At 42.7% G+C, this 17,105-nt stretch overlaps 1 protein-coding gene across 1 annotated transcript in view; it reads left to right on the top strand.

Moving 5' to 3' along the window:
* Positions 1-708: 708 nt before the first annotated feature.
* The window catches only part of arhgef17 (Rho guanine nucleotide exchange factor (GEF) 17), a 95,193-nt gene continuing 78,796 nt past the window's right edge, over positions 709-17,105 (top strand). The window contains exon 1 of the mRNA XM_030153107.1: positions 709-5,958. Coding sequence (XP_030008967.1) covers positions 709-5,958 — 5,250 coding nt within the window. The remainder of the gene's footprint in view (positions 5,959-17,105) is intronic.

Genomic DNA, 17,105 nt, shown 5'->3' on the forward strand with positions numbered 1-17,105 from the left:
TGTACTTTTCCGTCCTGTCAGAGCTCCTATCTCCTTCTTGGGGGAATGGGCTATAATTACATGCAGTTTGTACACAGTATCTGCCTTCTGCTATCAAAAAGAAAAAGCTTTTCCTCTCAATCCCCGAGGGGGCTATGACAGCCCCTATACCCCTAGTCCCGCCCACCCCCTCTGCCCTATCTCAGGCATTTACATGCAAAAAAACAACATAAGTCACGGAAACCCAAATCATGCCAAAATAAGGACTTCCACAAACTGTTTTTGGAATTAACAAGGACAGATGCGTCGGGCCCGTGCAGGCGTGCAGACACTACCATAACCATGGGCAGAAGTTTACAAACCAAAGAGGCATAACAATGGAAAAGTGTTTGTGAACAGGTTGGATCTGCTGGGGAAGTTTTGGCCAAAAAAAAAAAAAAAAGTTGCAGCGCTTTTCGTTTGTGCACGGATGTTTTGTGGAAATCGACATCATGTAAGTTTGGATAACAGAAGAACACGCCTTTTACCATCTGACTCTAACTTTCTTTATCACCTCGACTGGTTAAAAGTGCGGTTTGTGACTTGTATGCTTTAGTGTTTGTTATGTGGTTTGTGCTGTGGTGGGAAATGGACCACAATCCAACAAAAAAGTGCTTGGATGTTTAATATCCATGAAGTTTGGCTGATGATGATGATGATGATGTGTGAAATTTAACAAAGACATGAACAATGGCAGAAAAGGAGGAGAAGAATGCGGTTGTGTATCGCAGCGTCTCTTTTAAAAAGTTGGGGTCCTGGAGTGCCAACAGAGGTGAAGACCAACACAAATCAGAGGATTTGGAAGCAGCTGGCGTCGCCCTTCCCCCGGAGCCCAGAAACGCACAACAGCCTTTGGCGACGCGTAATGTCAGTCAGTCAAGAAAAGTTTCCAAAATCTGTGCCACAACCGCCGGCCTCCCAACCACAGATCCAAAGAGAGGCTCCTCCACTCCCCTCTCTTCTATTTCTCCATCCATTCGCCAGCTCAGTCAGAGGTTCAGCAGCTCCAGCTCCAGCTCCAGCTCGGCCAGGACGCACAGAGGCTCTTCGGGAAACGGTGCAGCGGTGACGCGGGGGCGCAGCACTCTTCCACGGGTCAGATCTAAATCTTTCCACGAGGATACCGGTGGTGGATATTCCCAAGATAGTGATACTACAACTACAGACTTTCTCTCAGACAATAAAGTGCAAAAGTTTCACTCTGGCACCGACTCAGTGTCAGGCTCTGACTCTGAGAAGAAAACTGAAAGGTGGATTTTCACTCGGTTATCATCCGACAGCAACACTGGTAAGAGAGATTATTCCCAAATCAATACATATCCATCTGATCCTAAAAAGACTTTAACTACAGATGAGGAAGAGGATGTTTTTAGTCGAGGGTTTCCACCACCTTGTAAATCTCATAGAAGTTATCTTTCCACACACCACAGTGACTTTATTCCGATACACTCAAGACAAGACAAGTGGCCCAGTGTCACCAAAATCAGACAACTTTTTGATGAGAGAGAAAGTAAAGTTACACAGCAGCCTAAAAGTGACAGTTGTGAGAATCTCAAACCAGCCAGCAGAGGCCATCTAGACCATCTTAGCTCCAGTGAAAGTGCTCTATGCTCAGATAAAAGTGACAAACTCTCATCTTGTAGCTCTGCCAATGAACCCAGCGCCCTGTCTTTGCCAGACAAATGCATAAGTGGTGCACAAAGCAGAGACAACAGTGCTGCTAAAGAGACACTGGGTTGTGATATGGACTCTTATTCCAAAGCTGGCCCGCAACAGCAGTACTCAAATGATGAGGAGGCAGACGTAGAAACAGGTAGTTCTAATAACACCAAAGTTGGAAATACTTTTCAGAAGAGCGGTTGGACTGCAGGTAGTCAGCACCAGAGGATTAACCCGTCTTCACACAGATTGCAAAGTCTGAGCACTGAAGCACAGACTCCTGGTAAGACCCCCAGGACGACAGAATTGACATCTGACCCCAACCCTGACCTTCAGCCTCCTGCTGCTTTTTCTTGGACTCTCTCAGTGAGCCTAGACACCTCCTCCTGCACCTCCTCTGTTCAGCAGCCGACAGTGAGGGAGAGAAGGGATAGACAGGGGGTCGGGCTGCCCAGGGATAGTTTACATTCCTCACATAGCTCCTCTAGAGCACCAGCCCCCACCTCCTCCCCCTCCTCCTCCGCTCCACCTCCAGATAAAGCCATTACCTCCTCCTCCACTGTAGCTCCCAACACTGAACTAAGAGCCCCAGCGAGAGTTACCTCTTCCCTCACCTCTCGCTGGAAATTCAGCTCTGGTGACGACGAGGAGGAGGAGCACACCAGGAGAAGAAGAGGAGGAGGAGGTGGGAGTGTTTCCTCTGGCCCTGCTCCTTCTATTTCCTATAGAGGAGAAAGGGGAGCCATAGAGCGAGGAGGTTATTTATCACGTAATAAAAATGGCTGGTGGGGTACCAAGGGCATTGGCAGGTCCTCAGGAAGTGAGGAAGACAGTCCTGGTTCTCTAGGCCCCCCCAGTCGAGAGGCAGTGCGCCGTCGTTCACTAAGGAAGAAAAAGAAGGTCATTGGAGCCCCATCAGCAGGCCGTGATGATTATGATGATCATGATGGCGAATCAGAGGATAGTGACAGTGACACAGCCTTGACCATGGAGCATTTGGAAAGGCACCATCAGCAAAACACAGGAGGAGAATTTGGGGGAATAGTAACTCGCAGCCACTCTGTAAGGGAACCCAGCACTTACAATAACAGAGCCAGAGTGCAGCAGCAATGGGAGCGCATCTCCTCTCCTACAGCGTCGACAACACGTCCATGTGTATCACGAGTGTCAAAGGTCAATATCCCTCCATTCGTTTCCAGTCCGGGGGCGTCACGTTGCAGCAGTCGATACTCCAGCACTGAAACGCTAAAGGAGGAGGATCAGGCTGTCAACCGTACAGGAAATGTGTTCTTTAACACTATAGGAAGTAGCACTACTAGCAGAACTGTAAACCCTAATGTGGCATCCTCATCAATGCTGAGTAAAACCTACCATGGGAATTTTACCATGTACCGCTCACCCAGCTTTGGTCATGGGGATAATTTCTCTCGCACTCCTGTACGGGTGCGCCCTAAGATTGTGCCCACAGTCGTCTCCCCGTCCACTGTGCATACCAGAGAAGGGGGAGCATCAGGAGAGATTGGTAAAAACATGGCACTTAGGAAGACAGTGTTTGAGGATAGGATAGAAGATAAAGATAAGAACCGAATATCTATGTCCAACCCTGATATAGCGTCAGAAACCATGACACTATTAAGTTTCCTTAAGTCTGATCTATCTGAGCTCAAGGTGCGTAAAAAGAGTATAGGAGACAAATCTGGTGCTGGTGAGGGGTCGTCAATGTACAGGATGGGGTCACGGAATCATGGGGGGACCCTGCTACCCTCTGGTCGCCGACCATCGCTGAAAGATCTGACTGCCACACTTCGCCGTGCAAAATCGTTCACCTATTCAGAGAAACCCTCACCATCTGTGAGATGTTATTTGACAGGTGGCACCACTAAGAGGAGCTCCTCTGAGCAACAGCTTGACATAGATGGAGAAAGGGATGGAGGGAGTGTGTCGATTTCAGACAGGGAGGTCGAAAGTGATGGAGGTGATTTTAGAATCGGAAGAGGACAAAGGGTTAGGGATTATGAATATGATGATGATGATATGATGCCAACTCCATTACAGGAAAGGTATGTGCAGGAAGCAAGACAGGTTATTCAAGATATCTGCCAGATGAGCACCAGAGAAGACGATGATGACTTAGATGTAGGGAGAACTGAGGATGACATGAAGAATAAAGGTTTCCAGGTTAGCAAAACAAATGAAGAGAAACAGAAGGCAGGAGACAGCATTAAGGATGAGGCAAAGACAGATGAAGAGAGTGAATCTAAGAACATAAAGGACAGAGATAAACATGAGAGGGAGGGAGAGAACAGAGAGAGGGAGAGGCATGAGAGGGATGGACAAAGTATGCAGTTGGAGAAGCTAAACAGCAGGGGCACAGAGTACAGGGAGAAGGCAAAGAGACTAAGCAGAGAAACGGAGAGAGCCTTACTGAAGGGCGACTCAGAGGAAAGCATGTCCTATGATCGCTCTGTGGACGAACTTTCAGGCCATGAGTCTAGTTTAACAGATGAAGGAATTGTGACAGAGCCAGAAACAGGCCCAAGTGACCCTGCAGAGAGGTCCTTTCTGGGGTCAGTGGGGGTTAATTCGGGGTCAGGAATTGCCAGAGATGTGTTAGGGCAACCTGTCATCATATGGAAGCAATCGGCCCTCCATGCGTTGGAGGGGTTTAACCAGGAAAGAGAAGAAGCTGCAGAGGGCGGTTGTAAAAATCTCCTGAATGAAAACAGCATACCTCTTTCTTTGCCTCTCTCTGCCCGTGTGGCTGAGAGTGACAGCATTATTATGGAGCTGAGCAGTACTGCTAGTAGCAAAAATGTCAATATTACCAATGAGGAGATCAACACCAACAAAGCTGGGTCACAGGGGTCAGCATCCACTGCAGAAGGAGGAGGAGGAGGGAGTGAAGCCCCTGCAACCCCCAGTGCAATCCGACGACGGCGCAAGTTCTCTCCTTCTGGTAATAATAATACAGGCTCAGACTCTAGTAATGGCATTAATGCAGAGTCATCGCCAGCTGTTGGAAATGGGGAGTCCACAGTCTACCGTTCTCTTAGTGACCCTATGCCACAGCGGCGCTGTTCTGTGCCAGAGGATGGGAACAATAATTTTTCATCTGTAGACAGCAATTTATTAGGATCACTCTCTGTCAAAGGAGGAGGCGCCTCAGAGTCCTGTACAGCGGCCACCTTGTCCGAATACAAGGGCAGCGTGGCCAGTGATCTGTCAGTGTGCAGTGATGGTGGTCTCCGTGACGATGGCATTCGAGACTACAGTGGGGTCATCAGGAGCATTGTAGCAGAACCAGGTGCAATGGACAGACTGATGACAGACGAACATGGCAATGGCAAAGCTCCAAAGAAAAAATCATTCAGTGACCCCAGTCGCCGTAGCGATGCCCCTTTACTTTCCCAAAATGACCCACAGTTTAAAGGTCAGTCTGGCAGCACCGAACCAATCAGTGAACTGGATCACCAAATTCCACCCTCTAGCAGTGAGCCAATCCTAAGTGAGCAGAGAGAGGAAATGTGGGAGCCAGAGCCTCCAATGGTGACACACCCACATCACCACGGACACAGCAATATTAAGAAGCCTCGGTCCAAATCAGAGAGTACCCCTTACTCCCATATTCATGATGACGAAGAAGATGATGTAATAGACCAGGGTGGAGAAGATGAAGAGGAAGAGGTGAATAAGTTTAACTTTGACCTCAAGCTCGTTGAGGCACTGTCTCCTAGAATGATTCGTCGGCCTTCCAGAAAGCGTCCAAACAGGTTGGCTCAGTTCTGCCCTCATGAGGACCCATTTGAGCCCCAAGAACCAGGTTCAGAGCAGGAGGATCAGAGTGACCTCATTCCTGTTCTTCCTCCAACCCCATCCCAATCCAAAACCAAAACCAGACCCAAGCATGTCCGCCATGCTAGTGAACCATCCACCTTCATACCCATCTCTCCACCTTCACAACTGCAGCCTGTGAAGGAAGGACACTGCCTCAACATCCTACCCACTGCAGAGCCTCCAGTCCTGGGTAAGCCTCCAGGAGAAGAGGCCCCCTCCCTGGAGGATGTGACTCAGAAATATATCCTAGAACGGGGGACTGCGGACAGAAACATCGAGGGCCCAAGGCCTCTACCAGGGGCCAGGGATGGGGCTGAAGGATCACTGTCAGCCTCACAGGGGTCCAGTGAACCCTCTACCAGTGGACTTACTGAAGCTGGGCCCCAAAAGAAGAGTTCAGAGGGAACTGCATCCATCCCCACCCCACAGAGGACCAAACCCAGAGTGGTGAGTCTACATTTTTTTCTGATTGTTTAAAAGAAAGTTTTTAATGCAAAGTGTGCATTTTTGCAAGCTGTCTTTAGTGGGGTGTTGAATGCTGTTCAATGTCGCCTGGTGTTTTTAAGTTTTGGTGATTCAGCATCAAATGTTTGTGTTTTTCTCTAAACCACAGTATAAGTGAAACACAAAGTACTACACACATATTCAATTAGGATGTTGTGGAATCCAGATAATTATTGCTGTTCAAGTTTTGTGTAAGAGCGTATCATCCATTTATTAGTGGCAGATATAGTGGCTAGATGGTTTTCAGTAAATGTGAAACAGATGCTTATAATGTTCCTTTTGGAAATTGTTTTATATTTCAGTAAGAGGGAGTAGATTGAATCATAACTACACTTAAAGGTGCATGCGTATGTTTGTGCTTTTTATCAACTGCTATGAATCAAGACTCATATGGTTTGTTTCAGAGTGCATTTGTGAACAAGACTACAATACAGAAGCCATTAAAGGCTGAGCAGCTTTAAACAAACATCAGTGGATGTTATTAGTTTGATTAAACAAATCTCAGACAAAGGACATTAAAGAGTGGACCACGGCTGACGGGGCCCATGTGGCTGTTTTCAATTATTTGTTTCATCCAGTATTGATTGTCTCTGTTCCAAAATTATAGTCACAGAGAGGGGATGCAATAAACTGTTAACAGTGTGTGATGCAGCTTTTACTCAGCACTTTATTATATTGGGAGACTCAGAGGTAATGTAGCTGATCAGTCTGTGACCAAAATTAATATAATGGTAGTCATTACTGACAGATATAGATAATGAATATGTGTGTGAAGATTTATGTTAGACATACAGAATATTATTTCATAACAATGTCCACCTGTGGGATTTGTGTGTGCCTTTATACATAGCTTGACTCCCTTGTGAACACACACATTCTCTCTCACTGAGTGTTTGCTATAAGTTATATTTATTATATACGTATAGATGTGACTTTGAATAAGTGTGGAGGAGGTAAAAATAACAGAGTCACTGCTGTTCCCTCTCCACTGCTGCTTTCCTGACTCCCAAAGTTTTTTTTAAAAATATACACGGAGGCCAAAAACTGCCTATTTCCTGTTTTTTTTTTTTTTTTGTTTTTTTTTTTGTGGTGATTTATCAGCAATCTGGCTCTTGTTGATTATATTTGTAGAAAAAAAAAACTCCATCTGTGCTTTTTCTTCAACTACTCCCTCATGGCTTTGACATTGTACCTATTCAGAAACTGGCTGATCTGCTATACAGGCTACATGTGGAGGGTCATCGGCCATTGTTTCGTTCCCTTGTCGAGTGTCCTTCCTTGTTGCCGTAGTGACAGAACCAGTAGCTGCCGAGTGACCTCAGTGGACAGGAAATGGGTTTAGGGAAATGGGAAGTTGTTGTGGTTACTGAAGTGTTTGATGATATCCAGCACTACCGGCTGGCGTGTGTGTACGTGCACTCCATTGTGTGAGCGTGTAGTTGATTGAGTCGCATTAATGTGTGTTTTATAAACCGGTTGCATGTGCTTATTGTCTGGACTATATCAGTGCCTTGTTCTAACACTTGGAGCCTAGAGTTTTGCCAACACATTTTTTTAGAGCAATGCCCTGCAGCCCTGGTGCACTGTGACAGTGATTTGGACTGAGTGTAATTATAAATGTGCCAAGCCAAAATGGAGCTCAGACAAGGATGGTAGAAAGAAGCTGAGGCAGAGGAAAGGATAGAGTGCAGCTTATTTGAGTCGCCTTTTTGCTTCTTTTTTTTTTTTGTCCCATCTCATCTTTTTTTCACCCCTTTCAGTTTTGCCAGATGTATGATGATTAATTTTTATTGCACTTGTACGATCATTTTACCCTCCGTGCAATATATGAGCGCTAATCCCAAATGTCTGCTCATTTAATCTATTTAAGCATTCTAGGCAGTCTCGTTTTAACTCATATCCTGACATAATCAGGAGAGTAAAATATCTATCATTTGTCTGTTTGCATCTCCTCTTATGAGCTCCCAGTCAATCATGCTTGATCAGCATGACTCACATTGACAGCTGTGCTTTACTTCAGTCCTCCTTTCTAAAAAGAAATTACATTTACCTCGCATTGAATACATTCATTCAGAGCTGATTGTGACTACATTTTCCTAAAGATCCGATCATGTTAAGCATGTAATCTCATCGTCATCTTTCTTAATCCAGTTATGGTGCATAAGTGTGAAATATTTACTATACTAGGTCCTACATTTCCTTTTTGTTTTTCTATTCATTCCCTTGCATTCCTCCCTGTTTTATCTTGTTCTGCTTTTTTGCCGTGTCTCAGTTTCTCTGTGGAACATTGCAGTGAAGTAAGGTCATAACATTAGTCTTGGTGTGGCAGATGGAGCCAAGTATCAGGTAGAGAGAGGGAAAGACGGAGGCAAAAAAACAAGAGCGGTGGAAGGAAATACTTGCTGGCTAAAAAAGTTACAGGATTAAAATAGAACTGAGAGAGAGCTGAAGAATGAAACTGTGATGGAGGGAGGGGGAGTCACGGAATGAGAGGTAGCGAGAGGTTGTACTAAAACCAGACATAGCTCATACCAATATAAGGGCATTATTGTGATGTTTATCTCGATTTCTTTGAAAAGCATGTGGTGTATAAACAACTCTGTAATCTTTTGACATATATTATATGTGAAATGGGACAGCTTTAGGTGGTGGCCCATTGTTGTGACACAAGTACTAAAATTCATGACATAACTGAGAAATGTAACTCAACTTTACCCATATTTCCACAAAATGTCAAGTGAATTTGTGAAATGTGAAAAGTGGGTACGTTTCCTTGGATAAAAACCAGGCTACGTCAAGTTTCCGCAAGATGAAGATACGTTCTGGTTGCACATGACTGTCATAAACCAGTTGAAGAAGCAGAACATTGGTTACGAGACATAGAGGATTTGTTAAGGTGAAGACACACCAACCCGCCTGCCGATCATCGCCAGAAAAGGTAGCCTGACTAATCAGTCGGCTCCCGTCTTCATGACACGGTCAAAAAAGTGTGAAGAACACACCAAATCGACAACCGACTTTAGTGTACATTGTGTGCTTGTGCGAGACGTAAAACAGAGCTCGCTGTCGTCAGTCATTGTTGTCAGCAGAGAGTGTGGAGTAGTCCAGAAGGGTTGTTGTTGTTGTTGTACTTGTTGAACGGATGGTTAGTAATAAGGAGATACTGGTGTTGTCAGCTCTCGGGCTTCTTCTTGTGGAGGAAGAAAGATATCACAGGCAAAAACTAAAGAGAAATCGCACTATGCTAACAATGCTAACTGTGCTCACTTAATGGAATGAATGAAGTCCATAGTCAACACTGACTGGCACTCATTCAGATACAGTATGAGCAGTGAATGGCCTATTATAGAAGACAATAATAGTGTGAAGTACTTTGGCATAGCTGCATTCACATGGAAACTTCTACTTCACTGATTCACTAGTCAAGGGCTATCCCTCCTCTAATCAGATTGGTCCGACTGAACGATGGGTAGTGGCTAATTACACATGTTGAATCAGCTGAAAAGACTGGCGACGACATTAACGACACCCAGTTGCAGAGAACACACCAACCAAACTCATGTCACCGACCTAGCCAGACTGCCCAACGACGTCCGACTGCGGAAAATCGGGTTGGTGTGTCTTCGCCTTTAGATTAGTTTGTTTGCTACACAAGAATGTCTTCAGAAAAGGTGTTCGTATCGACGTATGTGCATTAACTCTTTGTCAAACAAGGCAAAACCCTCAAATGAGTGCTTTTTCTGTGAGGTTGATGATGTTTTTTGGAATTTCCATGAACATTTTCTGATGTAAAATGAGCATAAAATACCCACAACCTGCACACAAAAAAGGCATCCTAATACTTGTGTGTCTCATTTGATGGATTATAATTCCTCTAGATAATTCTGTGTGTGTTTCTATGCGTGCCCTGTCTACTGTTTTAGTCATTTTCACTTTGGCAGGCTGCAGGAATGTGGTCCATCTCTCCTTCCTCTGTTACATAATCTTCACTTCCCCAGAAGAGCTGAAGTCAAAGATAATGAGGTGCACTATCCAGCTGTATCGATATGCGTGTGCACGGACTTCTTGGGTGACCCTCCCTGACTGGTTTCCCAGAACGTGCGTCTTGTTAATGCATTTCTCCAAACTGTTTGACACATCCGAGACTAACGTCGGTCATTTTCGCTCATTATTATTCACCATTGCCTTTCATCGTATCGATGAGGTCGTCCGGGTTTAAAAAGACGTTGAGCGAGCAGAGAAGAAGAAGAAGAAGAGGAAAGCCAGACAGAGAGATTGGGTTGTGCGTTGCTCTGCATGGATTAGGTCTAAAAGCACAGTGTTTATAGATTTAGATTTATGACTGACTTTGTTTTATCAGCCCACCCACATGGAATCAAATACTTTCCCTCTGCCCGGATCTTTTTCTTTCCCTCTCTTGTTACAATCCTCACTCCTCCCTACATAGTGGGTAATGGTGCTGTAGGGAAACAGTAAAGGTAGAGTTTCATACTGTAGATAGTATTGCATTGGTTCTAATATGTTTTGCTTAAAATTATTAAATGTAGGCTGACTTTGTTAATCTTTAATCATCACAGTTTGAACTAGAAGCACTCGGAGAGCGCAGACCTCCGCCAAGGCTGATCAGTGGCCCCCCCGTGGGCCCCCCAACTGCCGATCACCACCAAAATTTAATCATTTCTTCCTTATCCCATTTCCAACAAACCCTGAAAATTTCATCAAAATCTGTCCATAACTTTTTGAGTTATGTTGCACACTAACGGACAGACAAACAAACAGACAGACAGACAGACAAACAAACCCTGGCAAAAACATAACCTCCTTGGCGGAGGTAATCAGACGGACACGACAAATCCAGACATGTAGGGGTGATTCTTATCTAAGGGTTTGTTTAAGTAAAAAATGAGCAAGAAATGAGGGTGTTTGTGTGAGCTGTCACCATGACTACTTGCAGTTTTTTAAGCATTAGTCAACACCAAACTTCACAGTCCCTGCAGCAATCCACAGCGTCTTCATTTCCTTGCATAGATTAAATTTCACCATCATTTCTCACAGTTGCATCCCAATCAGGGATGTCACACCAGGGGTTTTCCAGCAGCAGCTGCTAAAAGTAAAAAAAAAAAAAAAAAAAAAAAAAAAAAAAAAAAAAGTGATGAGGCTTTTTCATATGTTTGGTCTGGGTGTGGCTGAGTGGATGACATTTCAGAGAGAGTTGGAGCAACTGTGCACGGCCAATATATGGGTGTGATTAAATGTTTGTTATCTTAGAGTTATGAAGTGATTGTTCAATACTATTAAAAAGTACCATGGTGTAAAATGTGTAGCTTAGATATACTGGAGACAAACACTGTAAAATATACAGTCACTCTTAAATTGAATTATGCTACTGTTCAGATGGTTTTATACTGTTTTATACCCCTGCCCACCTCAGAGGGTGGGGGTATATAGATACACCAGGAATTCCATCCATCTGTTCTTCTGTCCGTCCCAGATTTTTTCCCATCCCATTTCAGACACTGTTCACTCAGTTCTTTTCAGATTTCACACACATGTTCTTAACCATGAGGGGATGGGCAGTGCACAGTTTGATGGCTGAATTTCCATTTAAAATTTCAACTTAGACAAATTGACCATTTCTTGGACATTATTCACCCATTTTCTTTTTTTTAAATTTCACGTTTCAAATGTTCTTTACATTTTTTACACATTTTTGAAAAGTTTTAAAAAGAATGAATGTTAAGACTCAAAATTAACCCCTGGATAGGAAGGGTATCAGTGAACAGGATGGGCAAAGTGTTGTGCAACTGGGTGGAGGTATTAATAACCTCTGCTTACTTCTTTGCTTGATTTTTTTCAGTTTTCGTATCTACAGCCCAGAGGTTGTGCTAGACATTTTTATTGTCCGTCATTTTGACGGACAGGGTCGTAAAAATTCTGTCATTATCCGTCATTTCAAATTTTTATTTTTTAATGATGAGATATATTTAGTAATATTTAATGTTCAGAAACATCTCAATGATGCAGCAGCTGTAGTTGCTGCTGGCTGATAAACCAACGTGATATCACAACTTGCATAATTATATACGCCACTTTTAATTGATGTGTTATCTGTAGACATTCTAAGCTTTCCTTGTGTATGTTCACACAGTGTCAAATCCCATGCACTGAGGGTTAGGGTTCGGGTTATGTGAACCACAGATCTGGGCACAAATTGACATGCCATCAAATAACACATGAAAGGTAGAAAATGTGTACATATATCACACCAAATGCCATAAGAACTGGCGTATAACTTGCTGGTCCATCATCCTTCACCGCATCAGTCCCTCTTTCACTGCGTTTATCAATGCCGTCCCATTTACTGGGCTTTTTAAAATAACTAAGGAGACTCGGCCGTCTTCACATTTTGTGCTAGCAAAGTAGTATCTAATTTTGGCTAAAGTCAGCTAAACAATGATTACCCTCAGTATTTTAATCTGTCAAAATGACGGATGGCCTTCAGAATTTTCCGTCATTTAAAAAAAAAAATCTGTCAATGACAGAATATTTTCAGTAAACGCGACCTCTGCTGCAGCTCAAATTGGCGATTATTCTGATTGGTTGCCACAAAACGATGAATCCCTCAGATGTTTTATTTTGGCATCAATGAAGAGGAAAAGCTGCTTCAAAGATAGACAGCCTTTTCCTTTGAAATCAGGCATAAAAGCCTACCAAAAGGGCACATAAAAACCACATACAGGATATAACGTGGGGGTCTCTGGATCAATCTTTAAAATGTAAAGGTCAGCAAAGGTTTAGCGCGGTCCTAAAAGCAGTGGGTGCTCGGCGATGTAAAAAGGGGAAGGGGACATGAAAGGATGAGGATGTGGTTTGTCCTGGTGATATGTTTCCATGACTCAGCAGATGAGAAGGAAGAGGTGGGATGAATCAGAGGATCAAAAGGCGGGAGTGCAGATATCAGCTGTGTTAGTGACACGCAGGAGGCAGACACTGAGTTTACTGTCCAGACAGGACGGTTTAGAACAAGCATCTGCTGGGTTTGTGTTTTGGTGCTGGTAGAAAAGCACTGTTCCTGTGCATAAAACAACAAAACACAAAATAAATTAAAGCTATTGTGTCTGTGGATAATGCTTGTTTGTATGGTTGTTATATATGGAAAAAAATGTTTATCTCAGACAAGTCATTAATTCTTAAAAGTTGATTTGATTAGATTTTTTTTGAATTTGTTGGTTGGTTTTACTTAAGTGAAAGTTGAAGAAACCAGATGGTTACCTGTGGTTTCATTCTTCATGGTCACAACATTCACCTAACAGCAGAACACTTTGTTTTACTCCTGCATAGCTTGATGATGAACATTTAATTTTTGTGATTATTTTTAAAGCTCTAACTCTAGATTTCTGAAGTTGAATAACCCACACATAGGGCGCATTCAGACCTACTTCATTTGGTCCGTTTAAAATGGACCAGAGTTTGTTTCCCTGGAAAGTCCAGACTTTTTTTTAGGTGTGAATATAAACATGCAAACTCTGATTCGAATCAAATAAGAGGACCAAGACCACCTAGAAGAGGTCTTCCAAATGGACTCTGGGCCAGTTCACTTCTGGTGTGAATATAACCTCGAGCCTCGAGCCAGAACAAACCAAGGAACTTTGTGCATTTTTGTGCTTGATGAGCCACCGTAGCCACTGGAAGTAGCTGAGCCATATGGATAGTCAGAGCTTATGGTAGCCGTGGCCAAATGTGGAGCAGTGAGGAGAAGTAACAGTTAACATTATTTTCATAAATTTGTGTCTGTAAAAATAGAAAACATATTCCAAAAATGATAACTGCATGTAGGACTTCCATGTTTGTTTTCATCAACACCTGCCGTCTCTGATTCACCCCGCCCCCAACTTTTCTGTCCAATGCCAGTGCAGTTTGTCACATGTGTACTTCTGTTTACAAATTTTGGTCCACTAGCAAAAAGTGCAATGAGAATGCGATCTGACTGAAATGAAAAGAATAAAGTCCGCGTTCGATCTGAATCAAATAAGCGGACCAAAGGACTTACCAGGTGTGAATCCACCCATAGATATTTTCTAAGTGTTTTAGTACAGGGACAAGGAGGTTGGTTCCAAAGCGAAGCCAATGTAGTATCTTAAAGTTGTAATACCACTGATGACCACTGGGGCTGACCCCGAAAGGCCCCGACGCCCATAGACTTGTATTGGACTTAAAAAAAAAAAAAAAATTACAAGACTAATAATTAAACACACTTTTCAGGAGTCATTCGATTTTCATCCATTTTATTTGGTCTTAGGTTAGTGATCTGATGTCCAGTCTTAAATTTTGTCTCCATTCATCAGATCTCATGTCAAATAGAACGTTTGTCGTCTGCTGTGTTGGGCTTTAGTTTCTTTGTGTTTGGTAATAGGTACTACTAACAAGACTGTAAAATTACTCAAATTACAAGTGCTTTGCATTTGTTCACCTCTGACCTGTCTGGTTCCTATAGTCCCACCCCTTCTGTCCAAATGTGGTCATGTCTGTCTCCAAAAAGCCAGTGCTGTGATGGCCGAGTCACAGAGTACTGGTTTCAGTACTGCAGTTCAGAAACCAGTGGGTGATGTCATGGTTCCTTCTCCACTAATTATATGTAGTTTTAGGTGACGGTGTAAACAAAATGGATGGTAAAGGTAGAAGAACAACATCAGATTTATCTACTACCCATGGATCATGATCTGAAAACTTGACTTGTTTTGTGAGGTCACAGAGAGCTTGACCTATGACCTTTGGCTACTAAAGTCTAATTATTTTATCCTTTTTTTTTTTTTTTTTAATCAAATGTGACATGAACACACATTGAAGTTGTTCTTGATCTAATGTTTTGTTGATAATTGTAGTGGGGGCCAATTGATAAACCTTCACATAGTGTTGCCTAGGTAACATCAGTGACTGTAGTGACTGTGATAGAAGCTTTTATTATTATTATTATTATTATATTATTGCCCAGCCCTGGTTCAAATCTTTATTTTAGAAGAAAAGACAGAACAAAAACCTCTGCAGCGTTTCCTTCCCTGTGACGTTAGAAATGAACAGAACAGAGTATTATTTGTGAGGTCGTTCCTTTCCCCTGGTCACACTGTTCTCCACACACTGTATTTTACCTGAATGTTCAGTGCACACATGTAGCTTCGTGTGTTTGTTTTGGGACGGGCACAACACAAATGTTTATGTGTGGGGGATGATTTAATGGTAGACCTCTACGGCTTGACAGGGGGCTGTTTTAAGAGAGTCTTGACTCGTGTGTGTGTGTGTGTGTGAATAGAAAGACGAAAGACTTTTTTTTTTTTTTTTAAAGATGGGCTCTTGAGCATTAAAAAAATACATGTAAACCTTAGTGACATGTAGTGTCACTGCAAACAAATCACAACATGAGACTCCATCTGGTTTCTCACAGTGGTGAAAAAAGCCTGTGGGAAAACAGTTGTGGACGTCCTGGCTCTTAGTTTTTGAGAGTTATAATATGCTTTGAAAATCTCTTAACGTTCCATTTTAAGGCTTGTTCTTGGATTTTTAAAATGAAACAGGACATTTCCAGTTGTTGAAATCTGCCAAGAGTGATTTTTCTCTTTCTTGTGCTTTGTTTTTCTGTGTTAGTCCTGTTTCTTTGTAGCTCCTCTCTCCTGACTGTCTCTGGTGAACTCTCTTCTCTCGGTCTGTGTGGATCCACCCAGTGTAATTACAGAGCACTTTGCTTATGTAAGGAAAGCCTCCTCTGAAACAGCACTTTCTAGCAGAGCAGCTATTTCAGCTTTTTGCGTGCTCAGGCCAATTTCTACATGTATTTAAGTATGTGTGTGGGTTTTTTTTTGGTCAATAATGGACTCTGAGAAATTGGGTCATCTATTCAGGTCGGTGTGTTTCTGTGTCATAGACAGACGTATGGTATATGTCTGGACTTAAAAAGCCCTCAGTCATGTCTCCTCTGTAGTTTTATGTGTGATTCATGCTGTACATCTGCCATCCACGTGGCCACATGGATGTCTGATGTGAGAATGTCAGTTTGTACTTTGTGGATGATTCACCTAATTTGTTTCGGCTGTTCCACTGCGGCGCTCTGGTGTGTTTGTTGCTGTGTTGCAGGTGGATGCGCAAAGTTAACGTTACATGTGGTGTTAAATGAAATTTTAGAAAGCGCAGAATATTTTGCATAAGAAGCAAAATCTATAACAGTTAAAGCCAGTTGAATTTACACAGCGGCTGCACACGCCATTGATTTTTGCTCATCAGTGACTATGTTTACATGTAGTTTTATTTCATTTATCCTGCAAAATAAACAAGGAACGTCCACTCAACAAAATGTCCACAACCTAACAACAAAGCTTAGAATCAAGCTGACTTGACATAGCTTTGCACTTAATGGGGTCAGATGGATGGAGGGATCTTAAACAAAGCAGGATTCCTTAGCCCTATCAGCCCACCCGCGGGCCGAAAAAAATTATATTGATATTCATTTACTATAAAAATATAATAAATCCGGACAATGGATGTTTTTTTCAACTTTTGCTCAAAGTTTAGACCCTAATGTTAATAAAAGTACATCAAAAGTGTATTTTAGTGCAAACTTTAATGTTCAAACGTGACTTTTTTTTTTTTAATTCACTTTTTATTGACATTCTGTATCAATTTTGACAAAGATATTCATTTTAAATGTCATCAACATTATATTAATCTGAATGTCCCATTTTTACCTCCGCCAAGGAGGTTATGTTTTTGCCAGGGTTTGTTTGTCTGTCTGTTTGTTTGTTTGTTTGTTTGTCTGTCCGTTAGTGTGCAACATAACTCAAAAAGTTATGGACAGATTTGGATGAAATTTTCAGGGTTTGTTGGAAATGGGATGAGGAAGAAATTATTAAATTTTGGTAGTGATCGGGGGTGGGGGGGCCCATGGGGGGGGCCACTGATCAGCCTTGGCGGAGGTCTGCGCTCTCCGAGTGCTTCTAGTTTAACAATGAAACAAACAAAAAGAACATAAACAAGTAGGGAGTGAATTGCAGTTATTACATTTACTATATCTAATTTTCTATGCAAAAATAAAAACATCAAAG

This window comes from Sphaeramia orbicularis, chromosome 13 (genome assembly GCF_902148855.1).
Source record: "Sphaeramia orbicularis chromosome 13, fSphaOr1.1, whole genome shotgun sequence".
Taxonomy (NCBI): Eukaryota; Metazoa; Chordata; class Actinopteri; order Kurtiformes; family Apogonidae; genus Sphaeramia; species Sphaeramia orbicularis.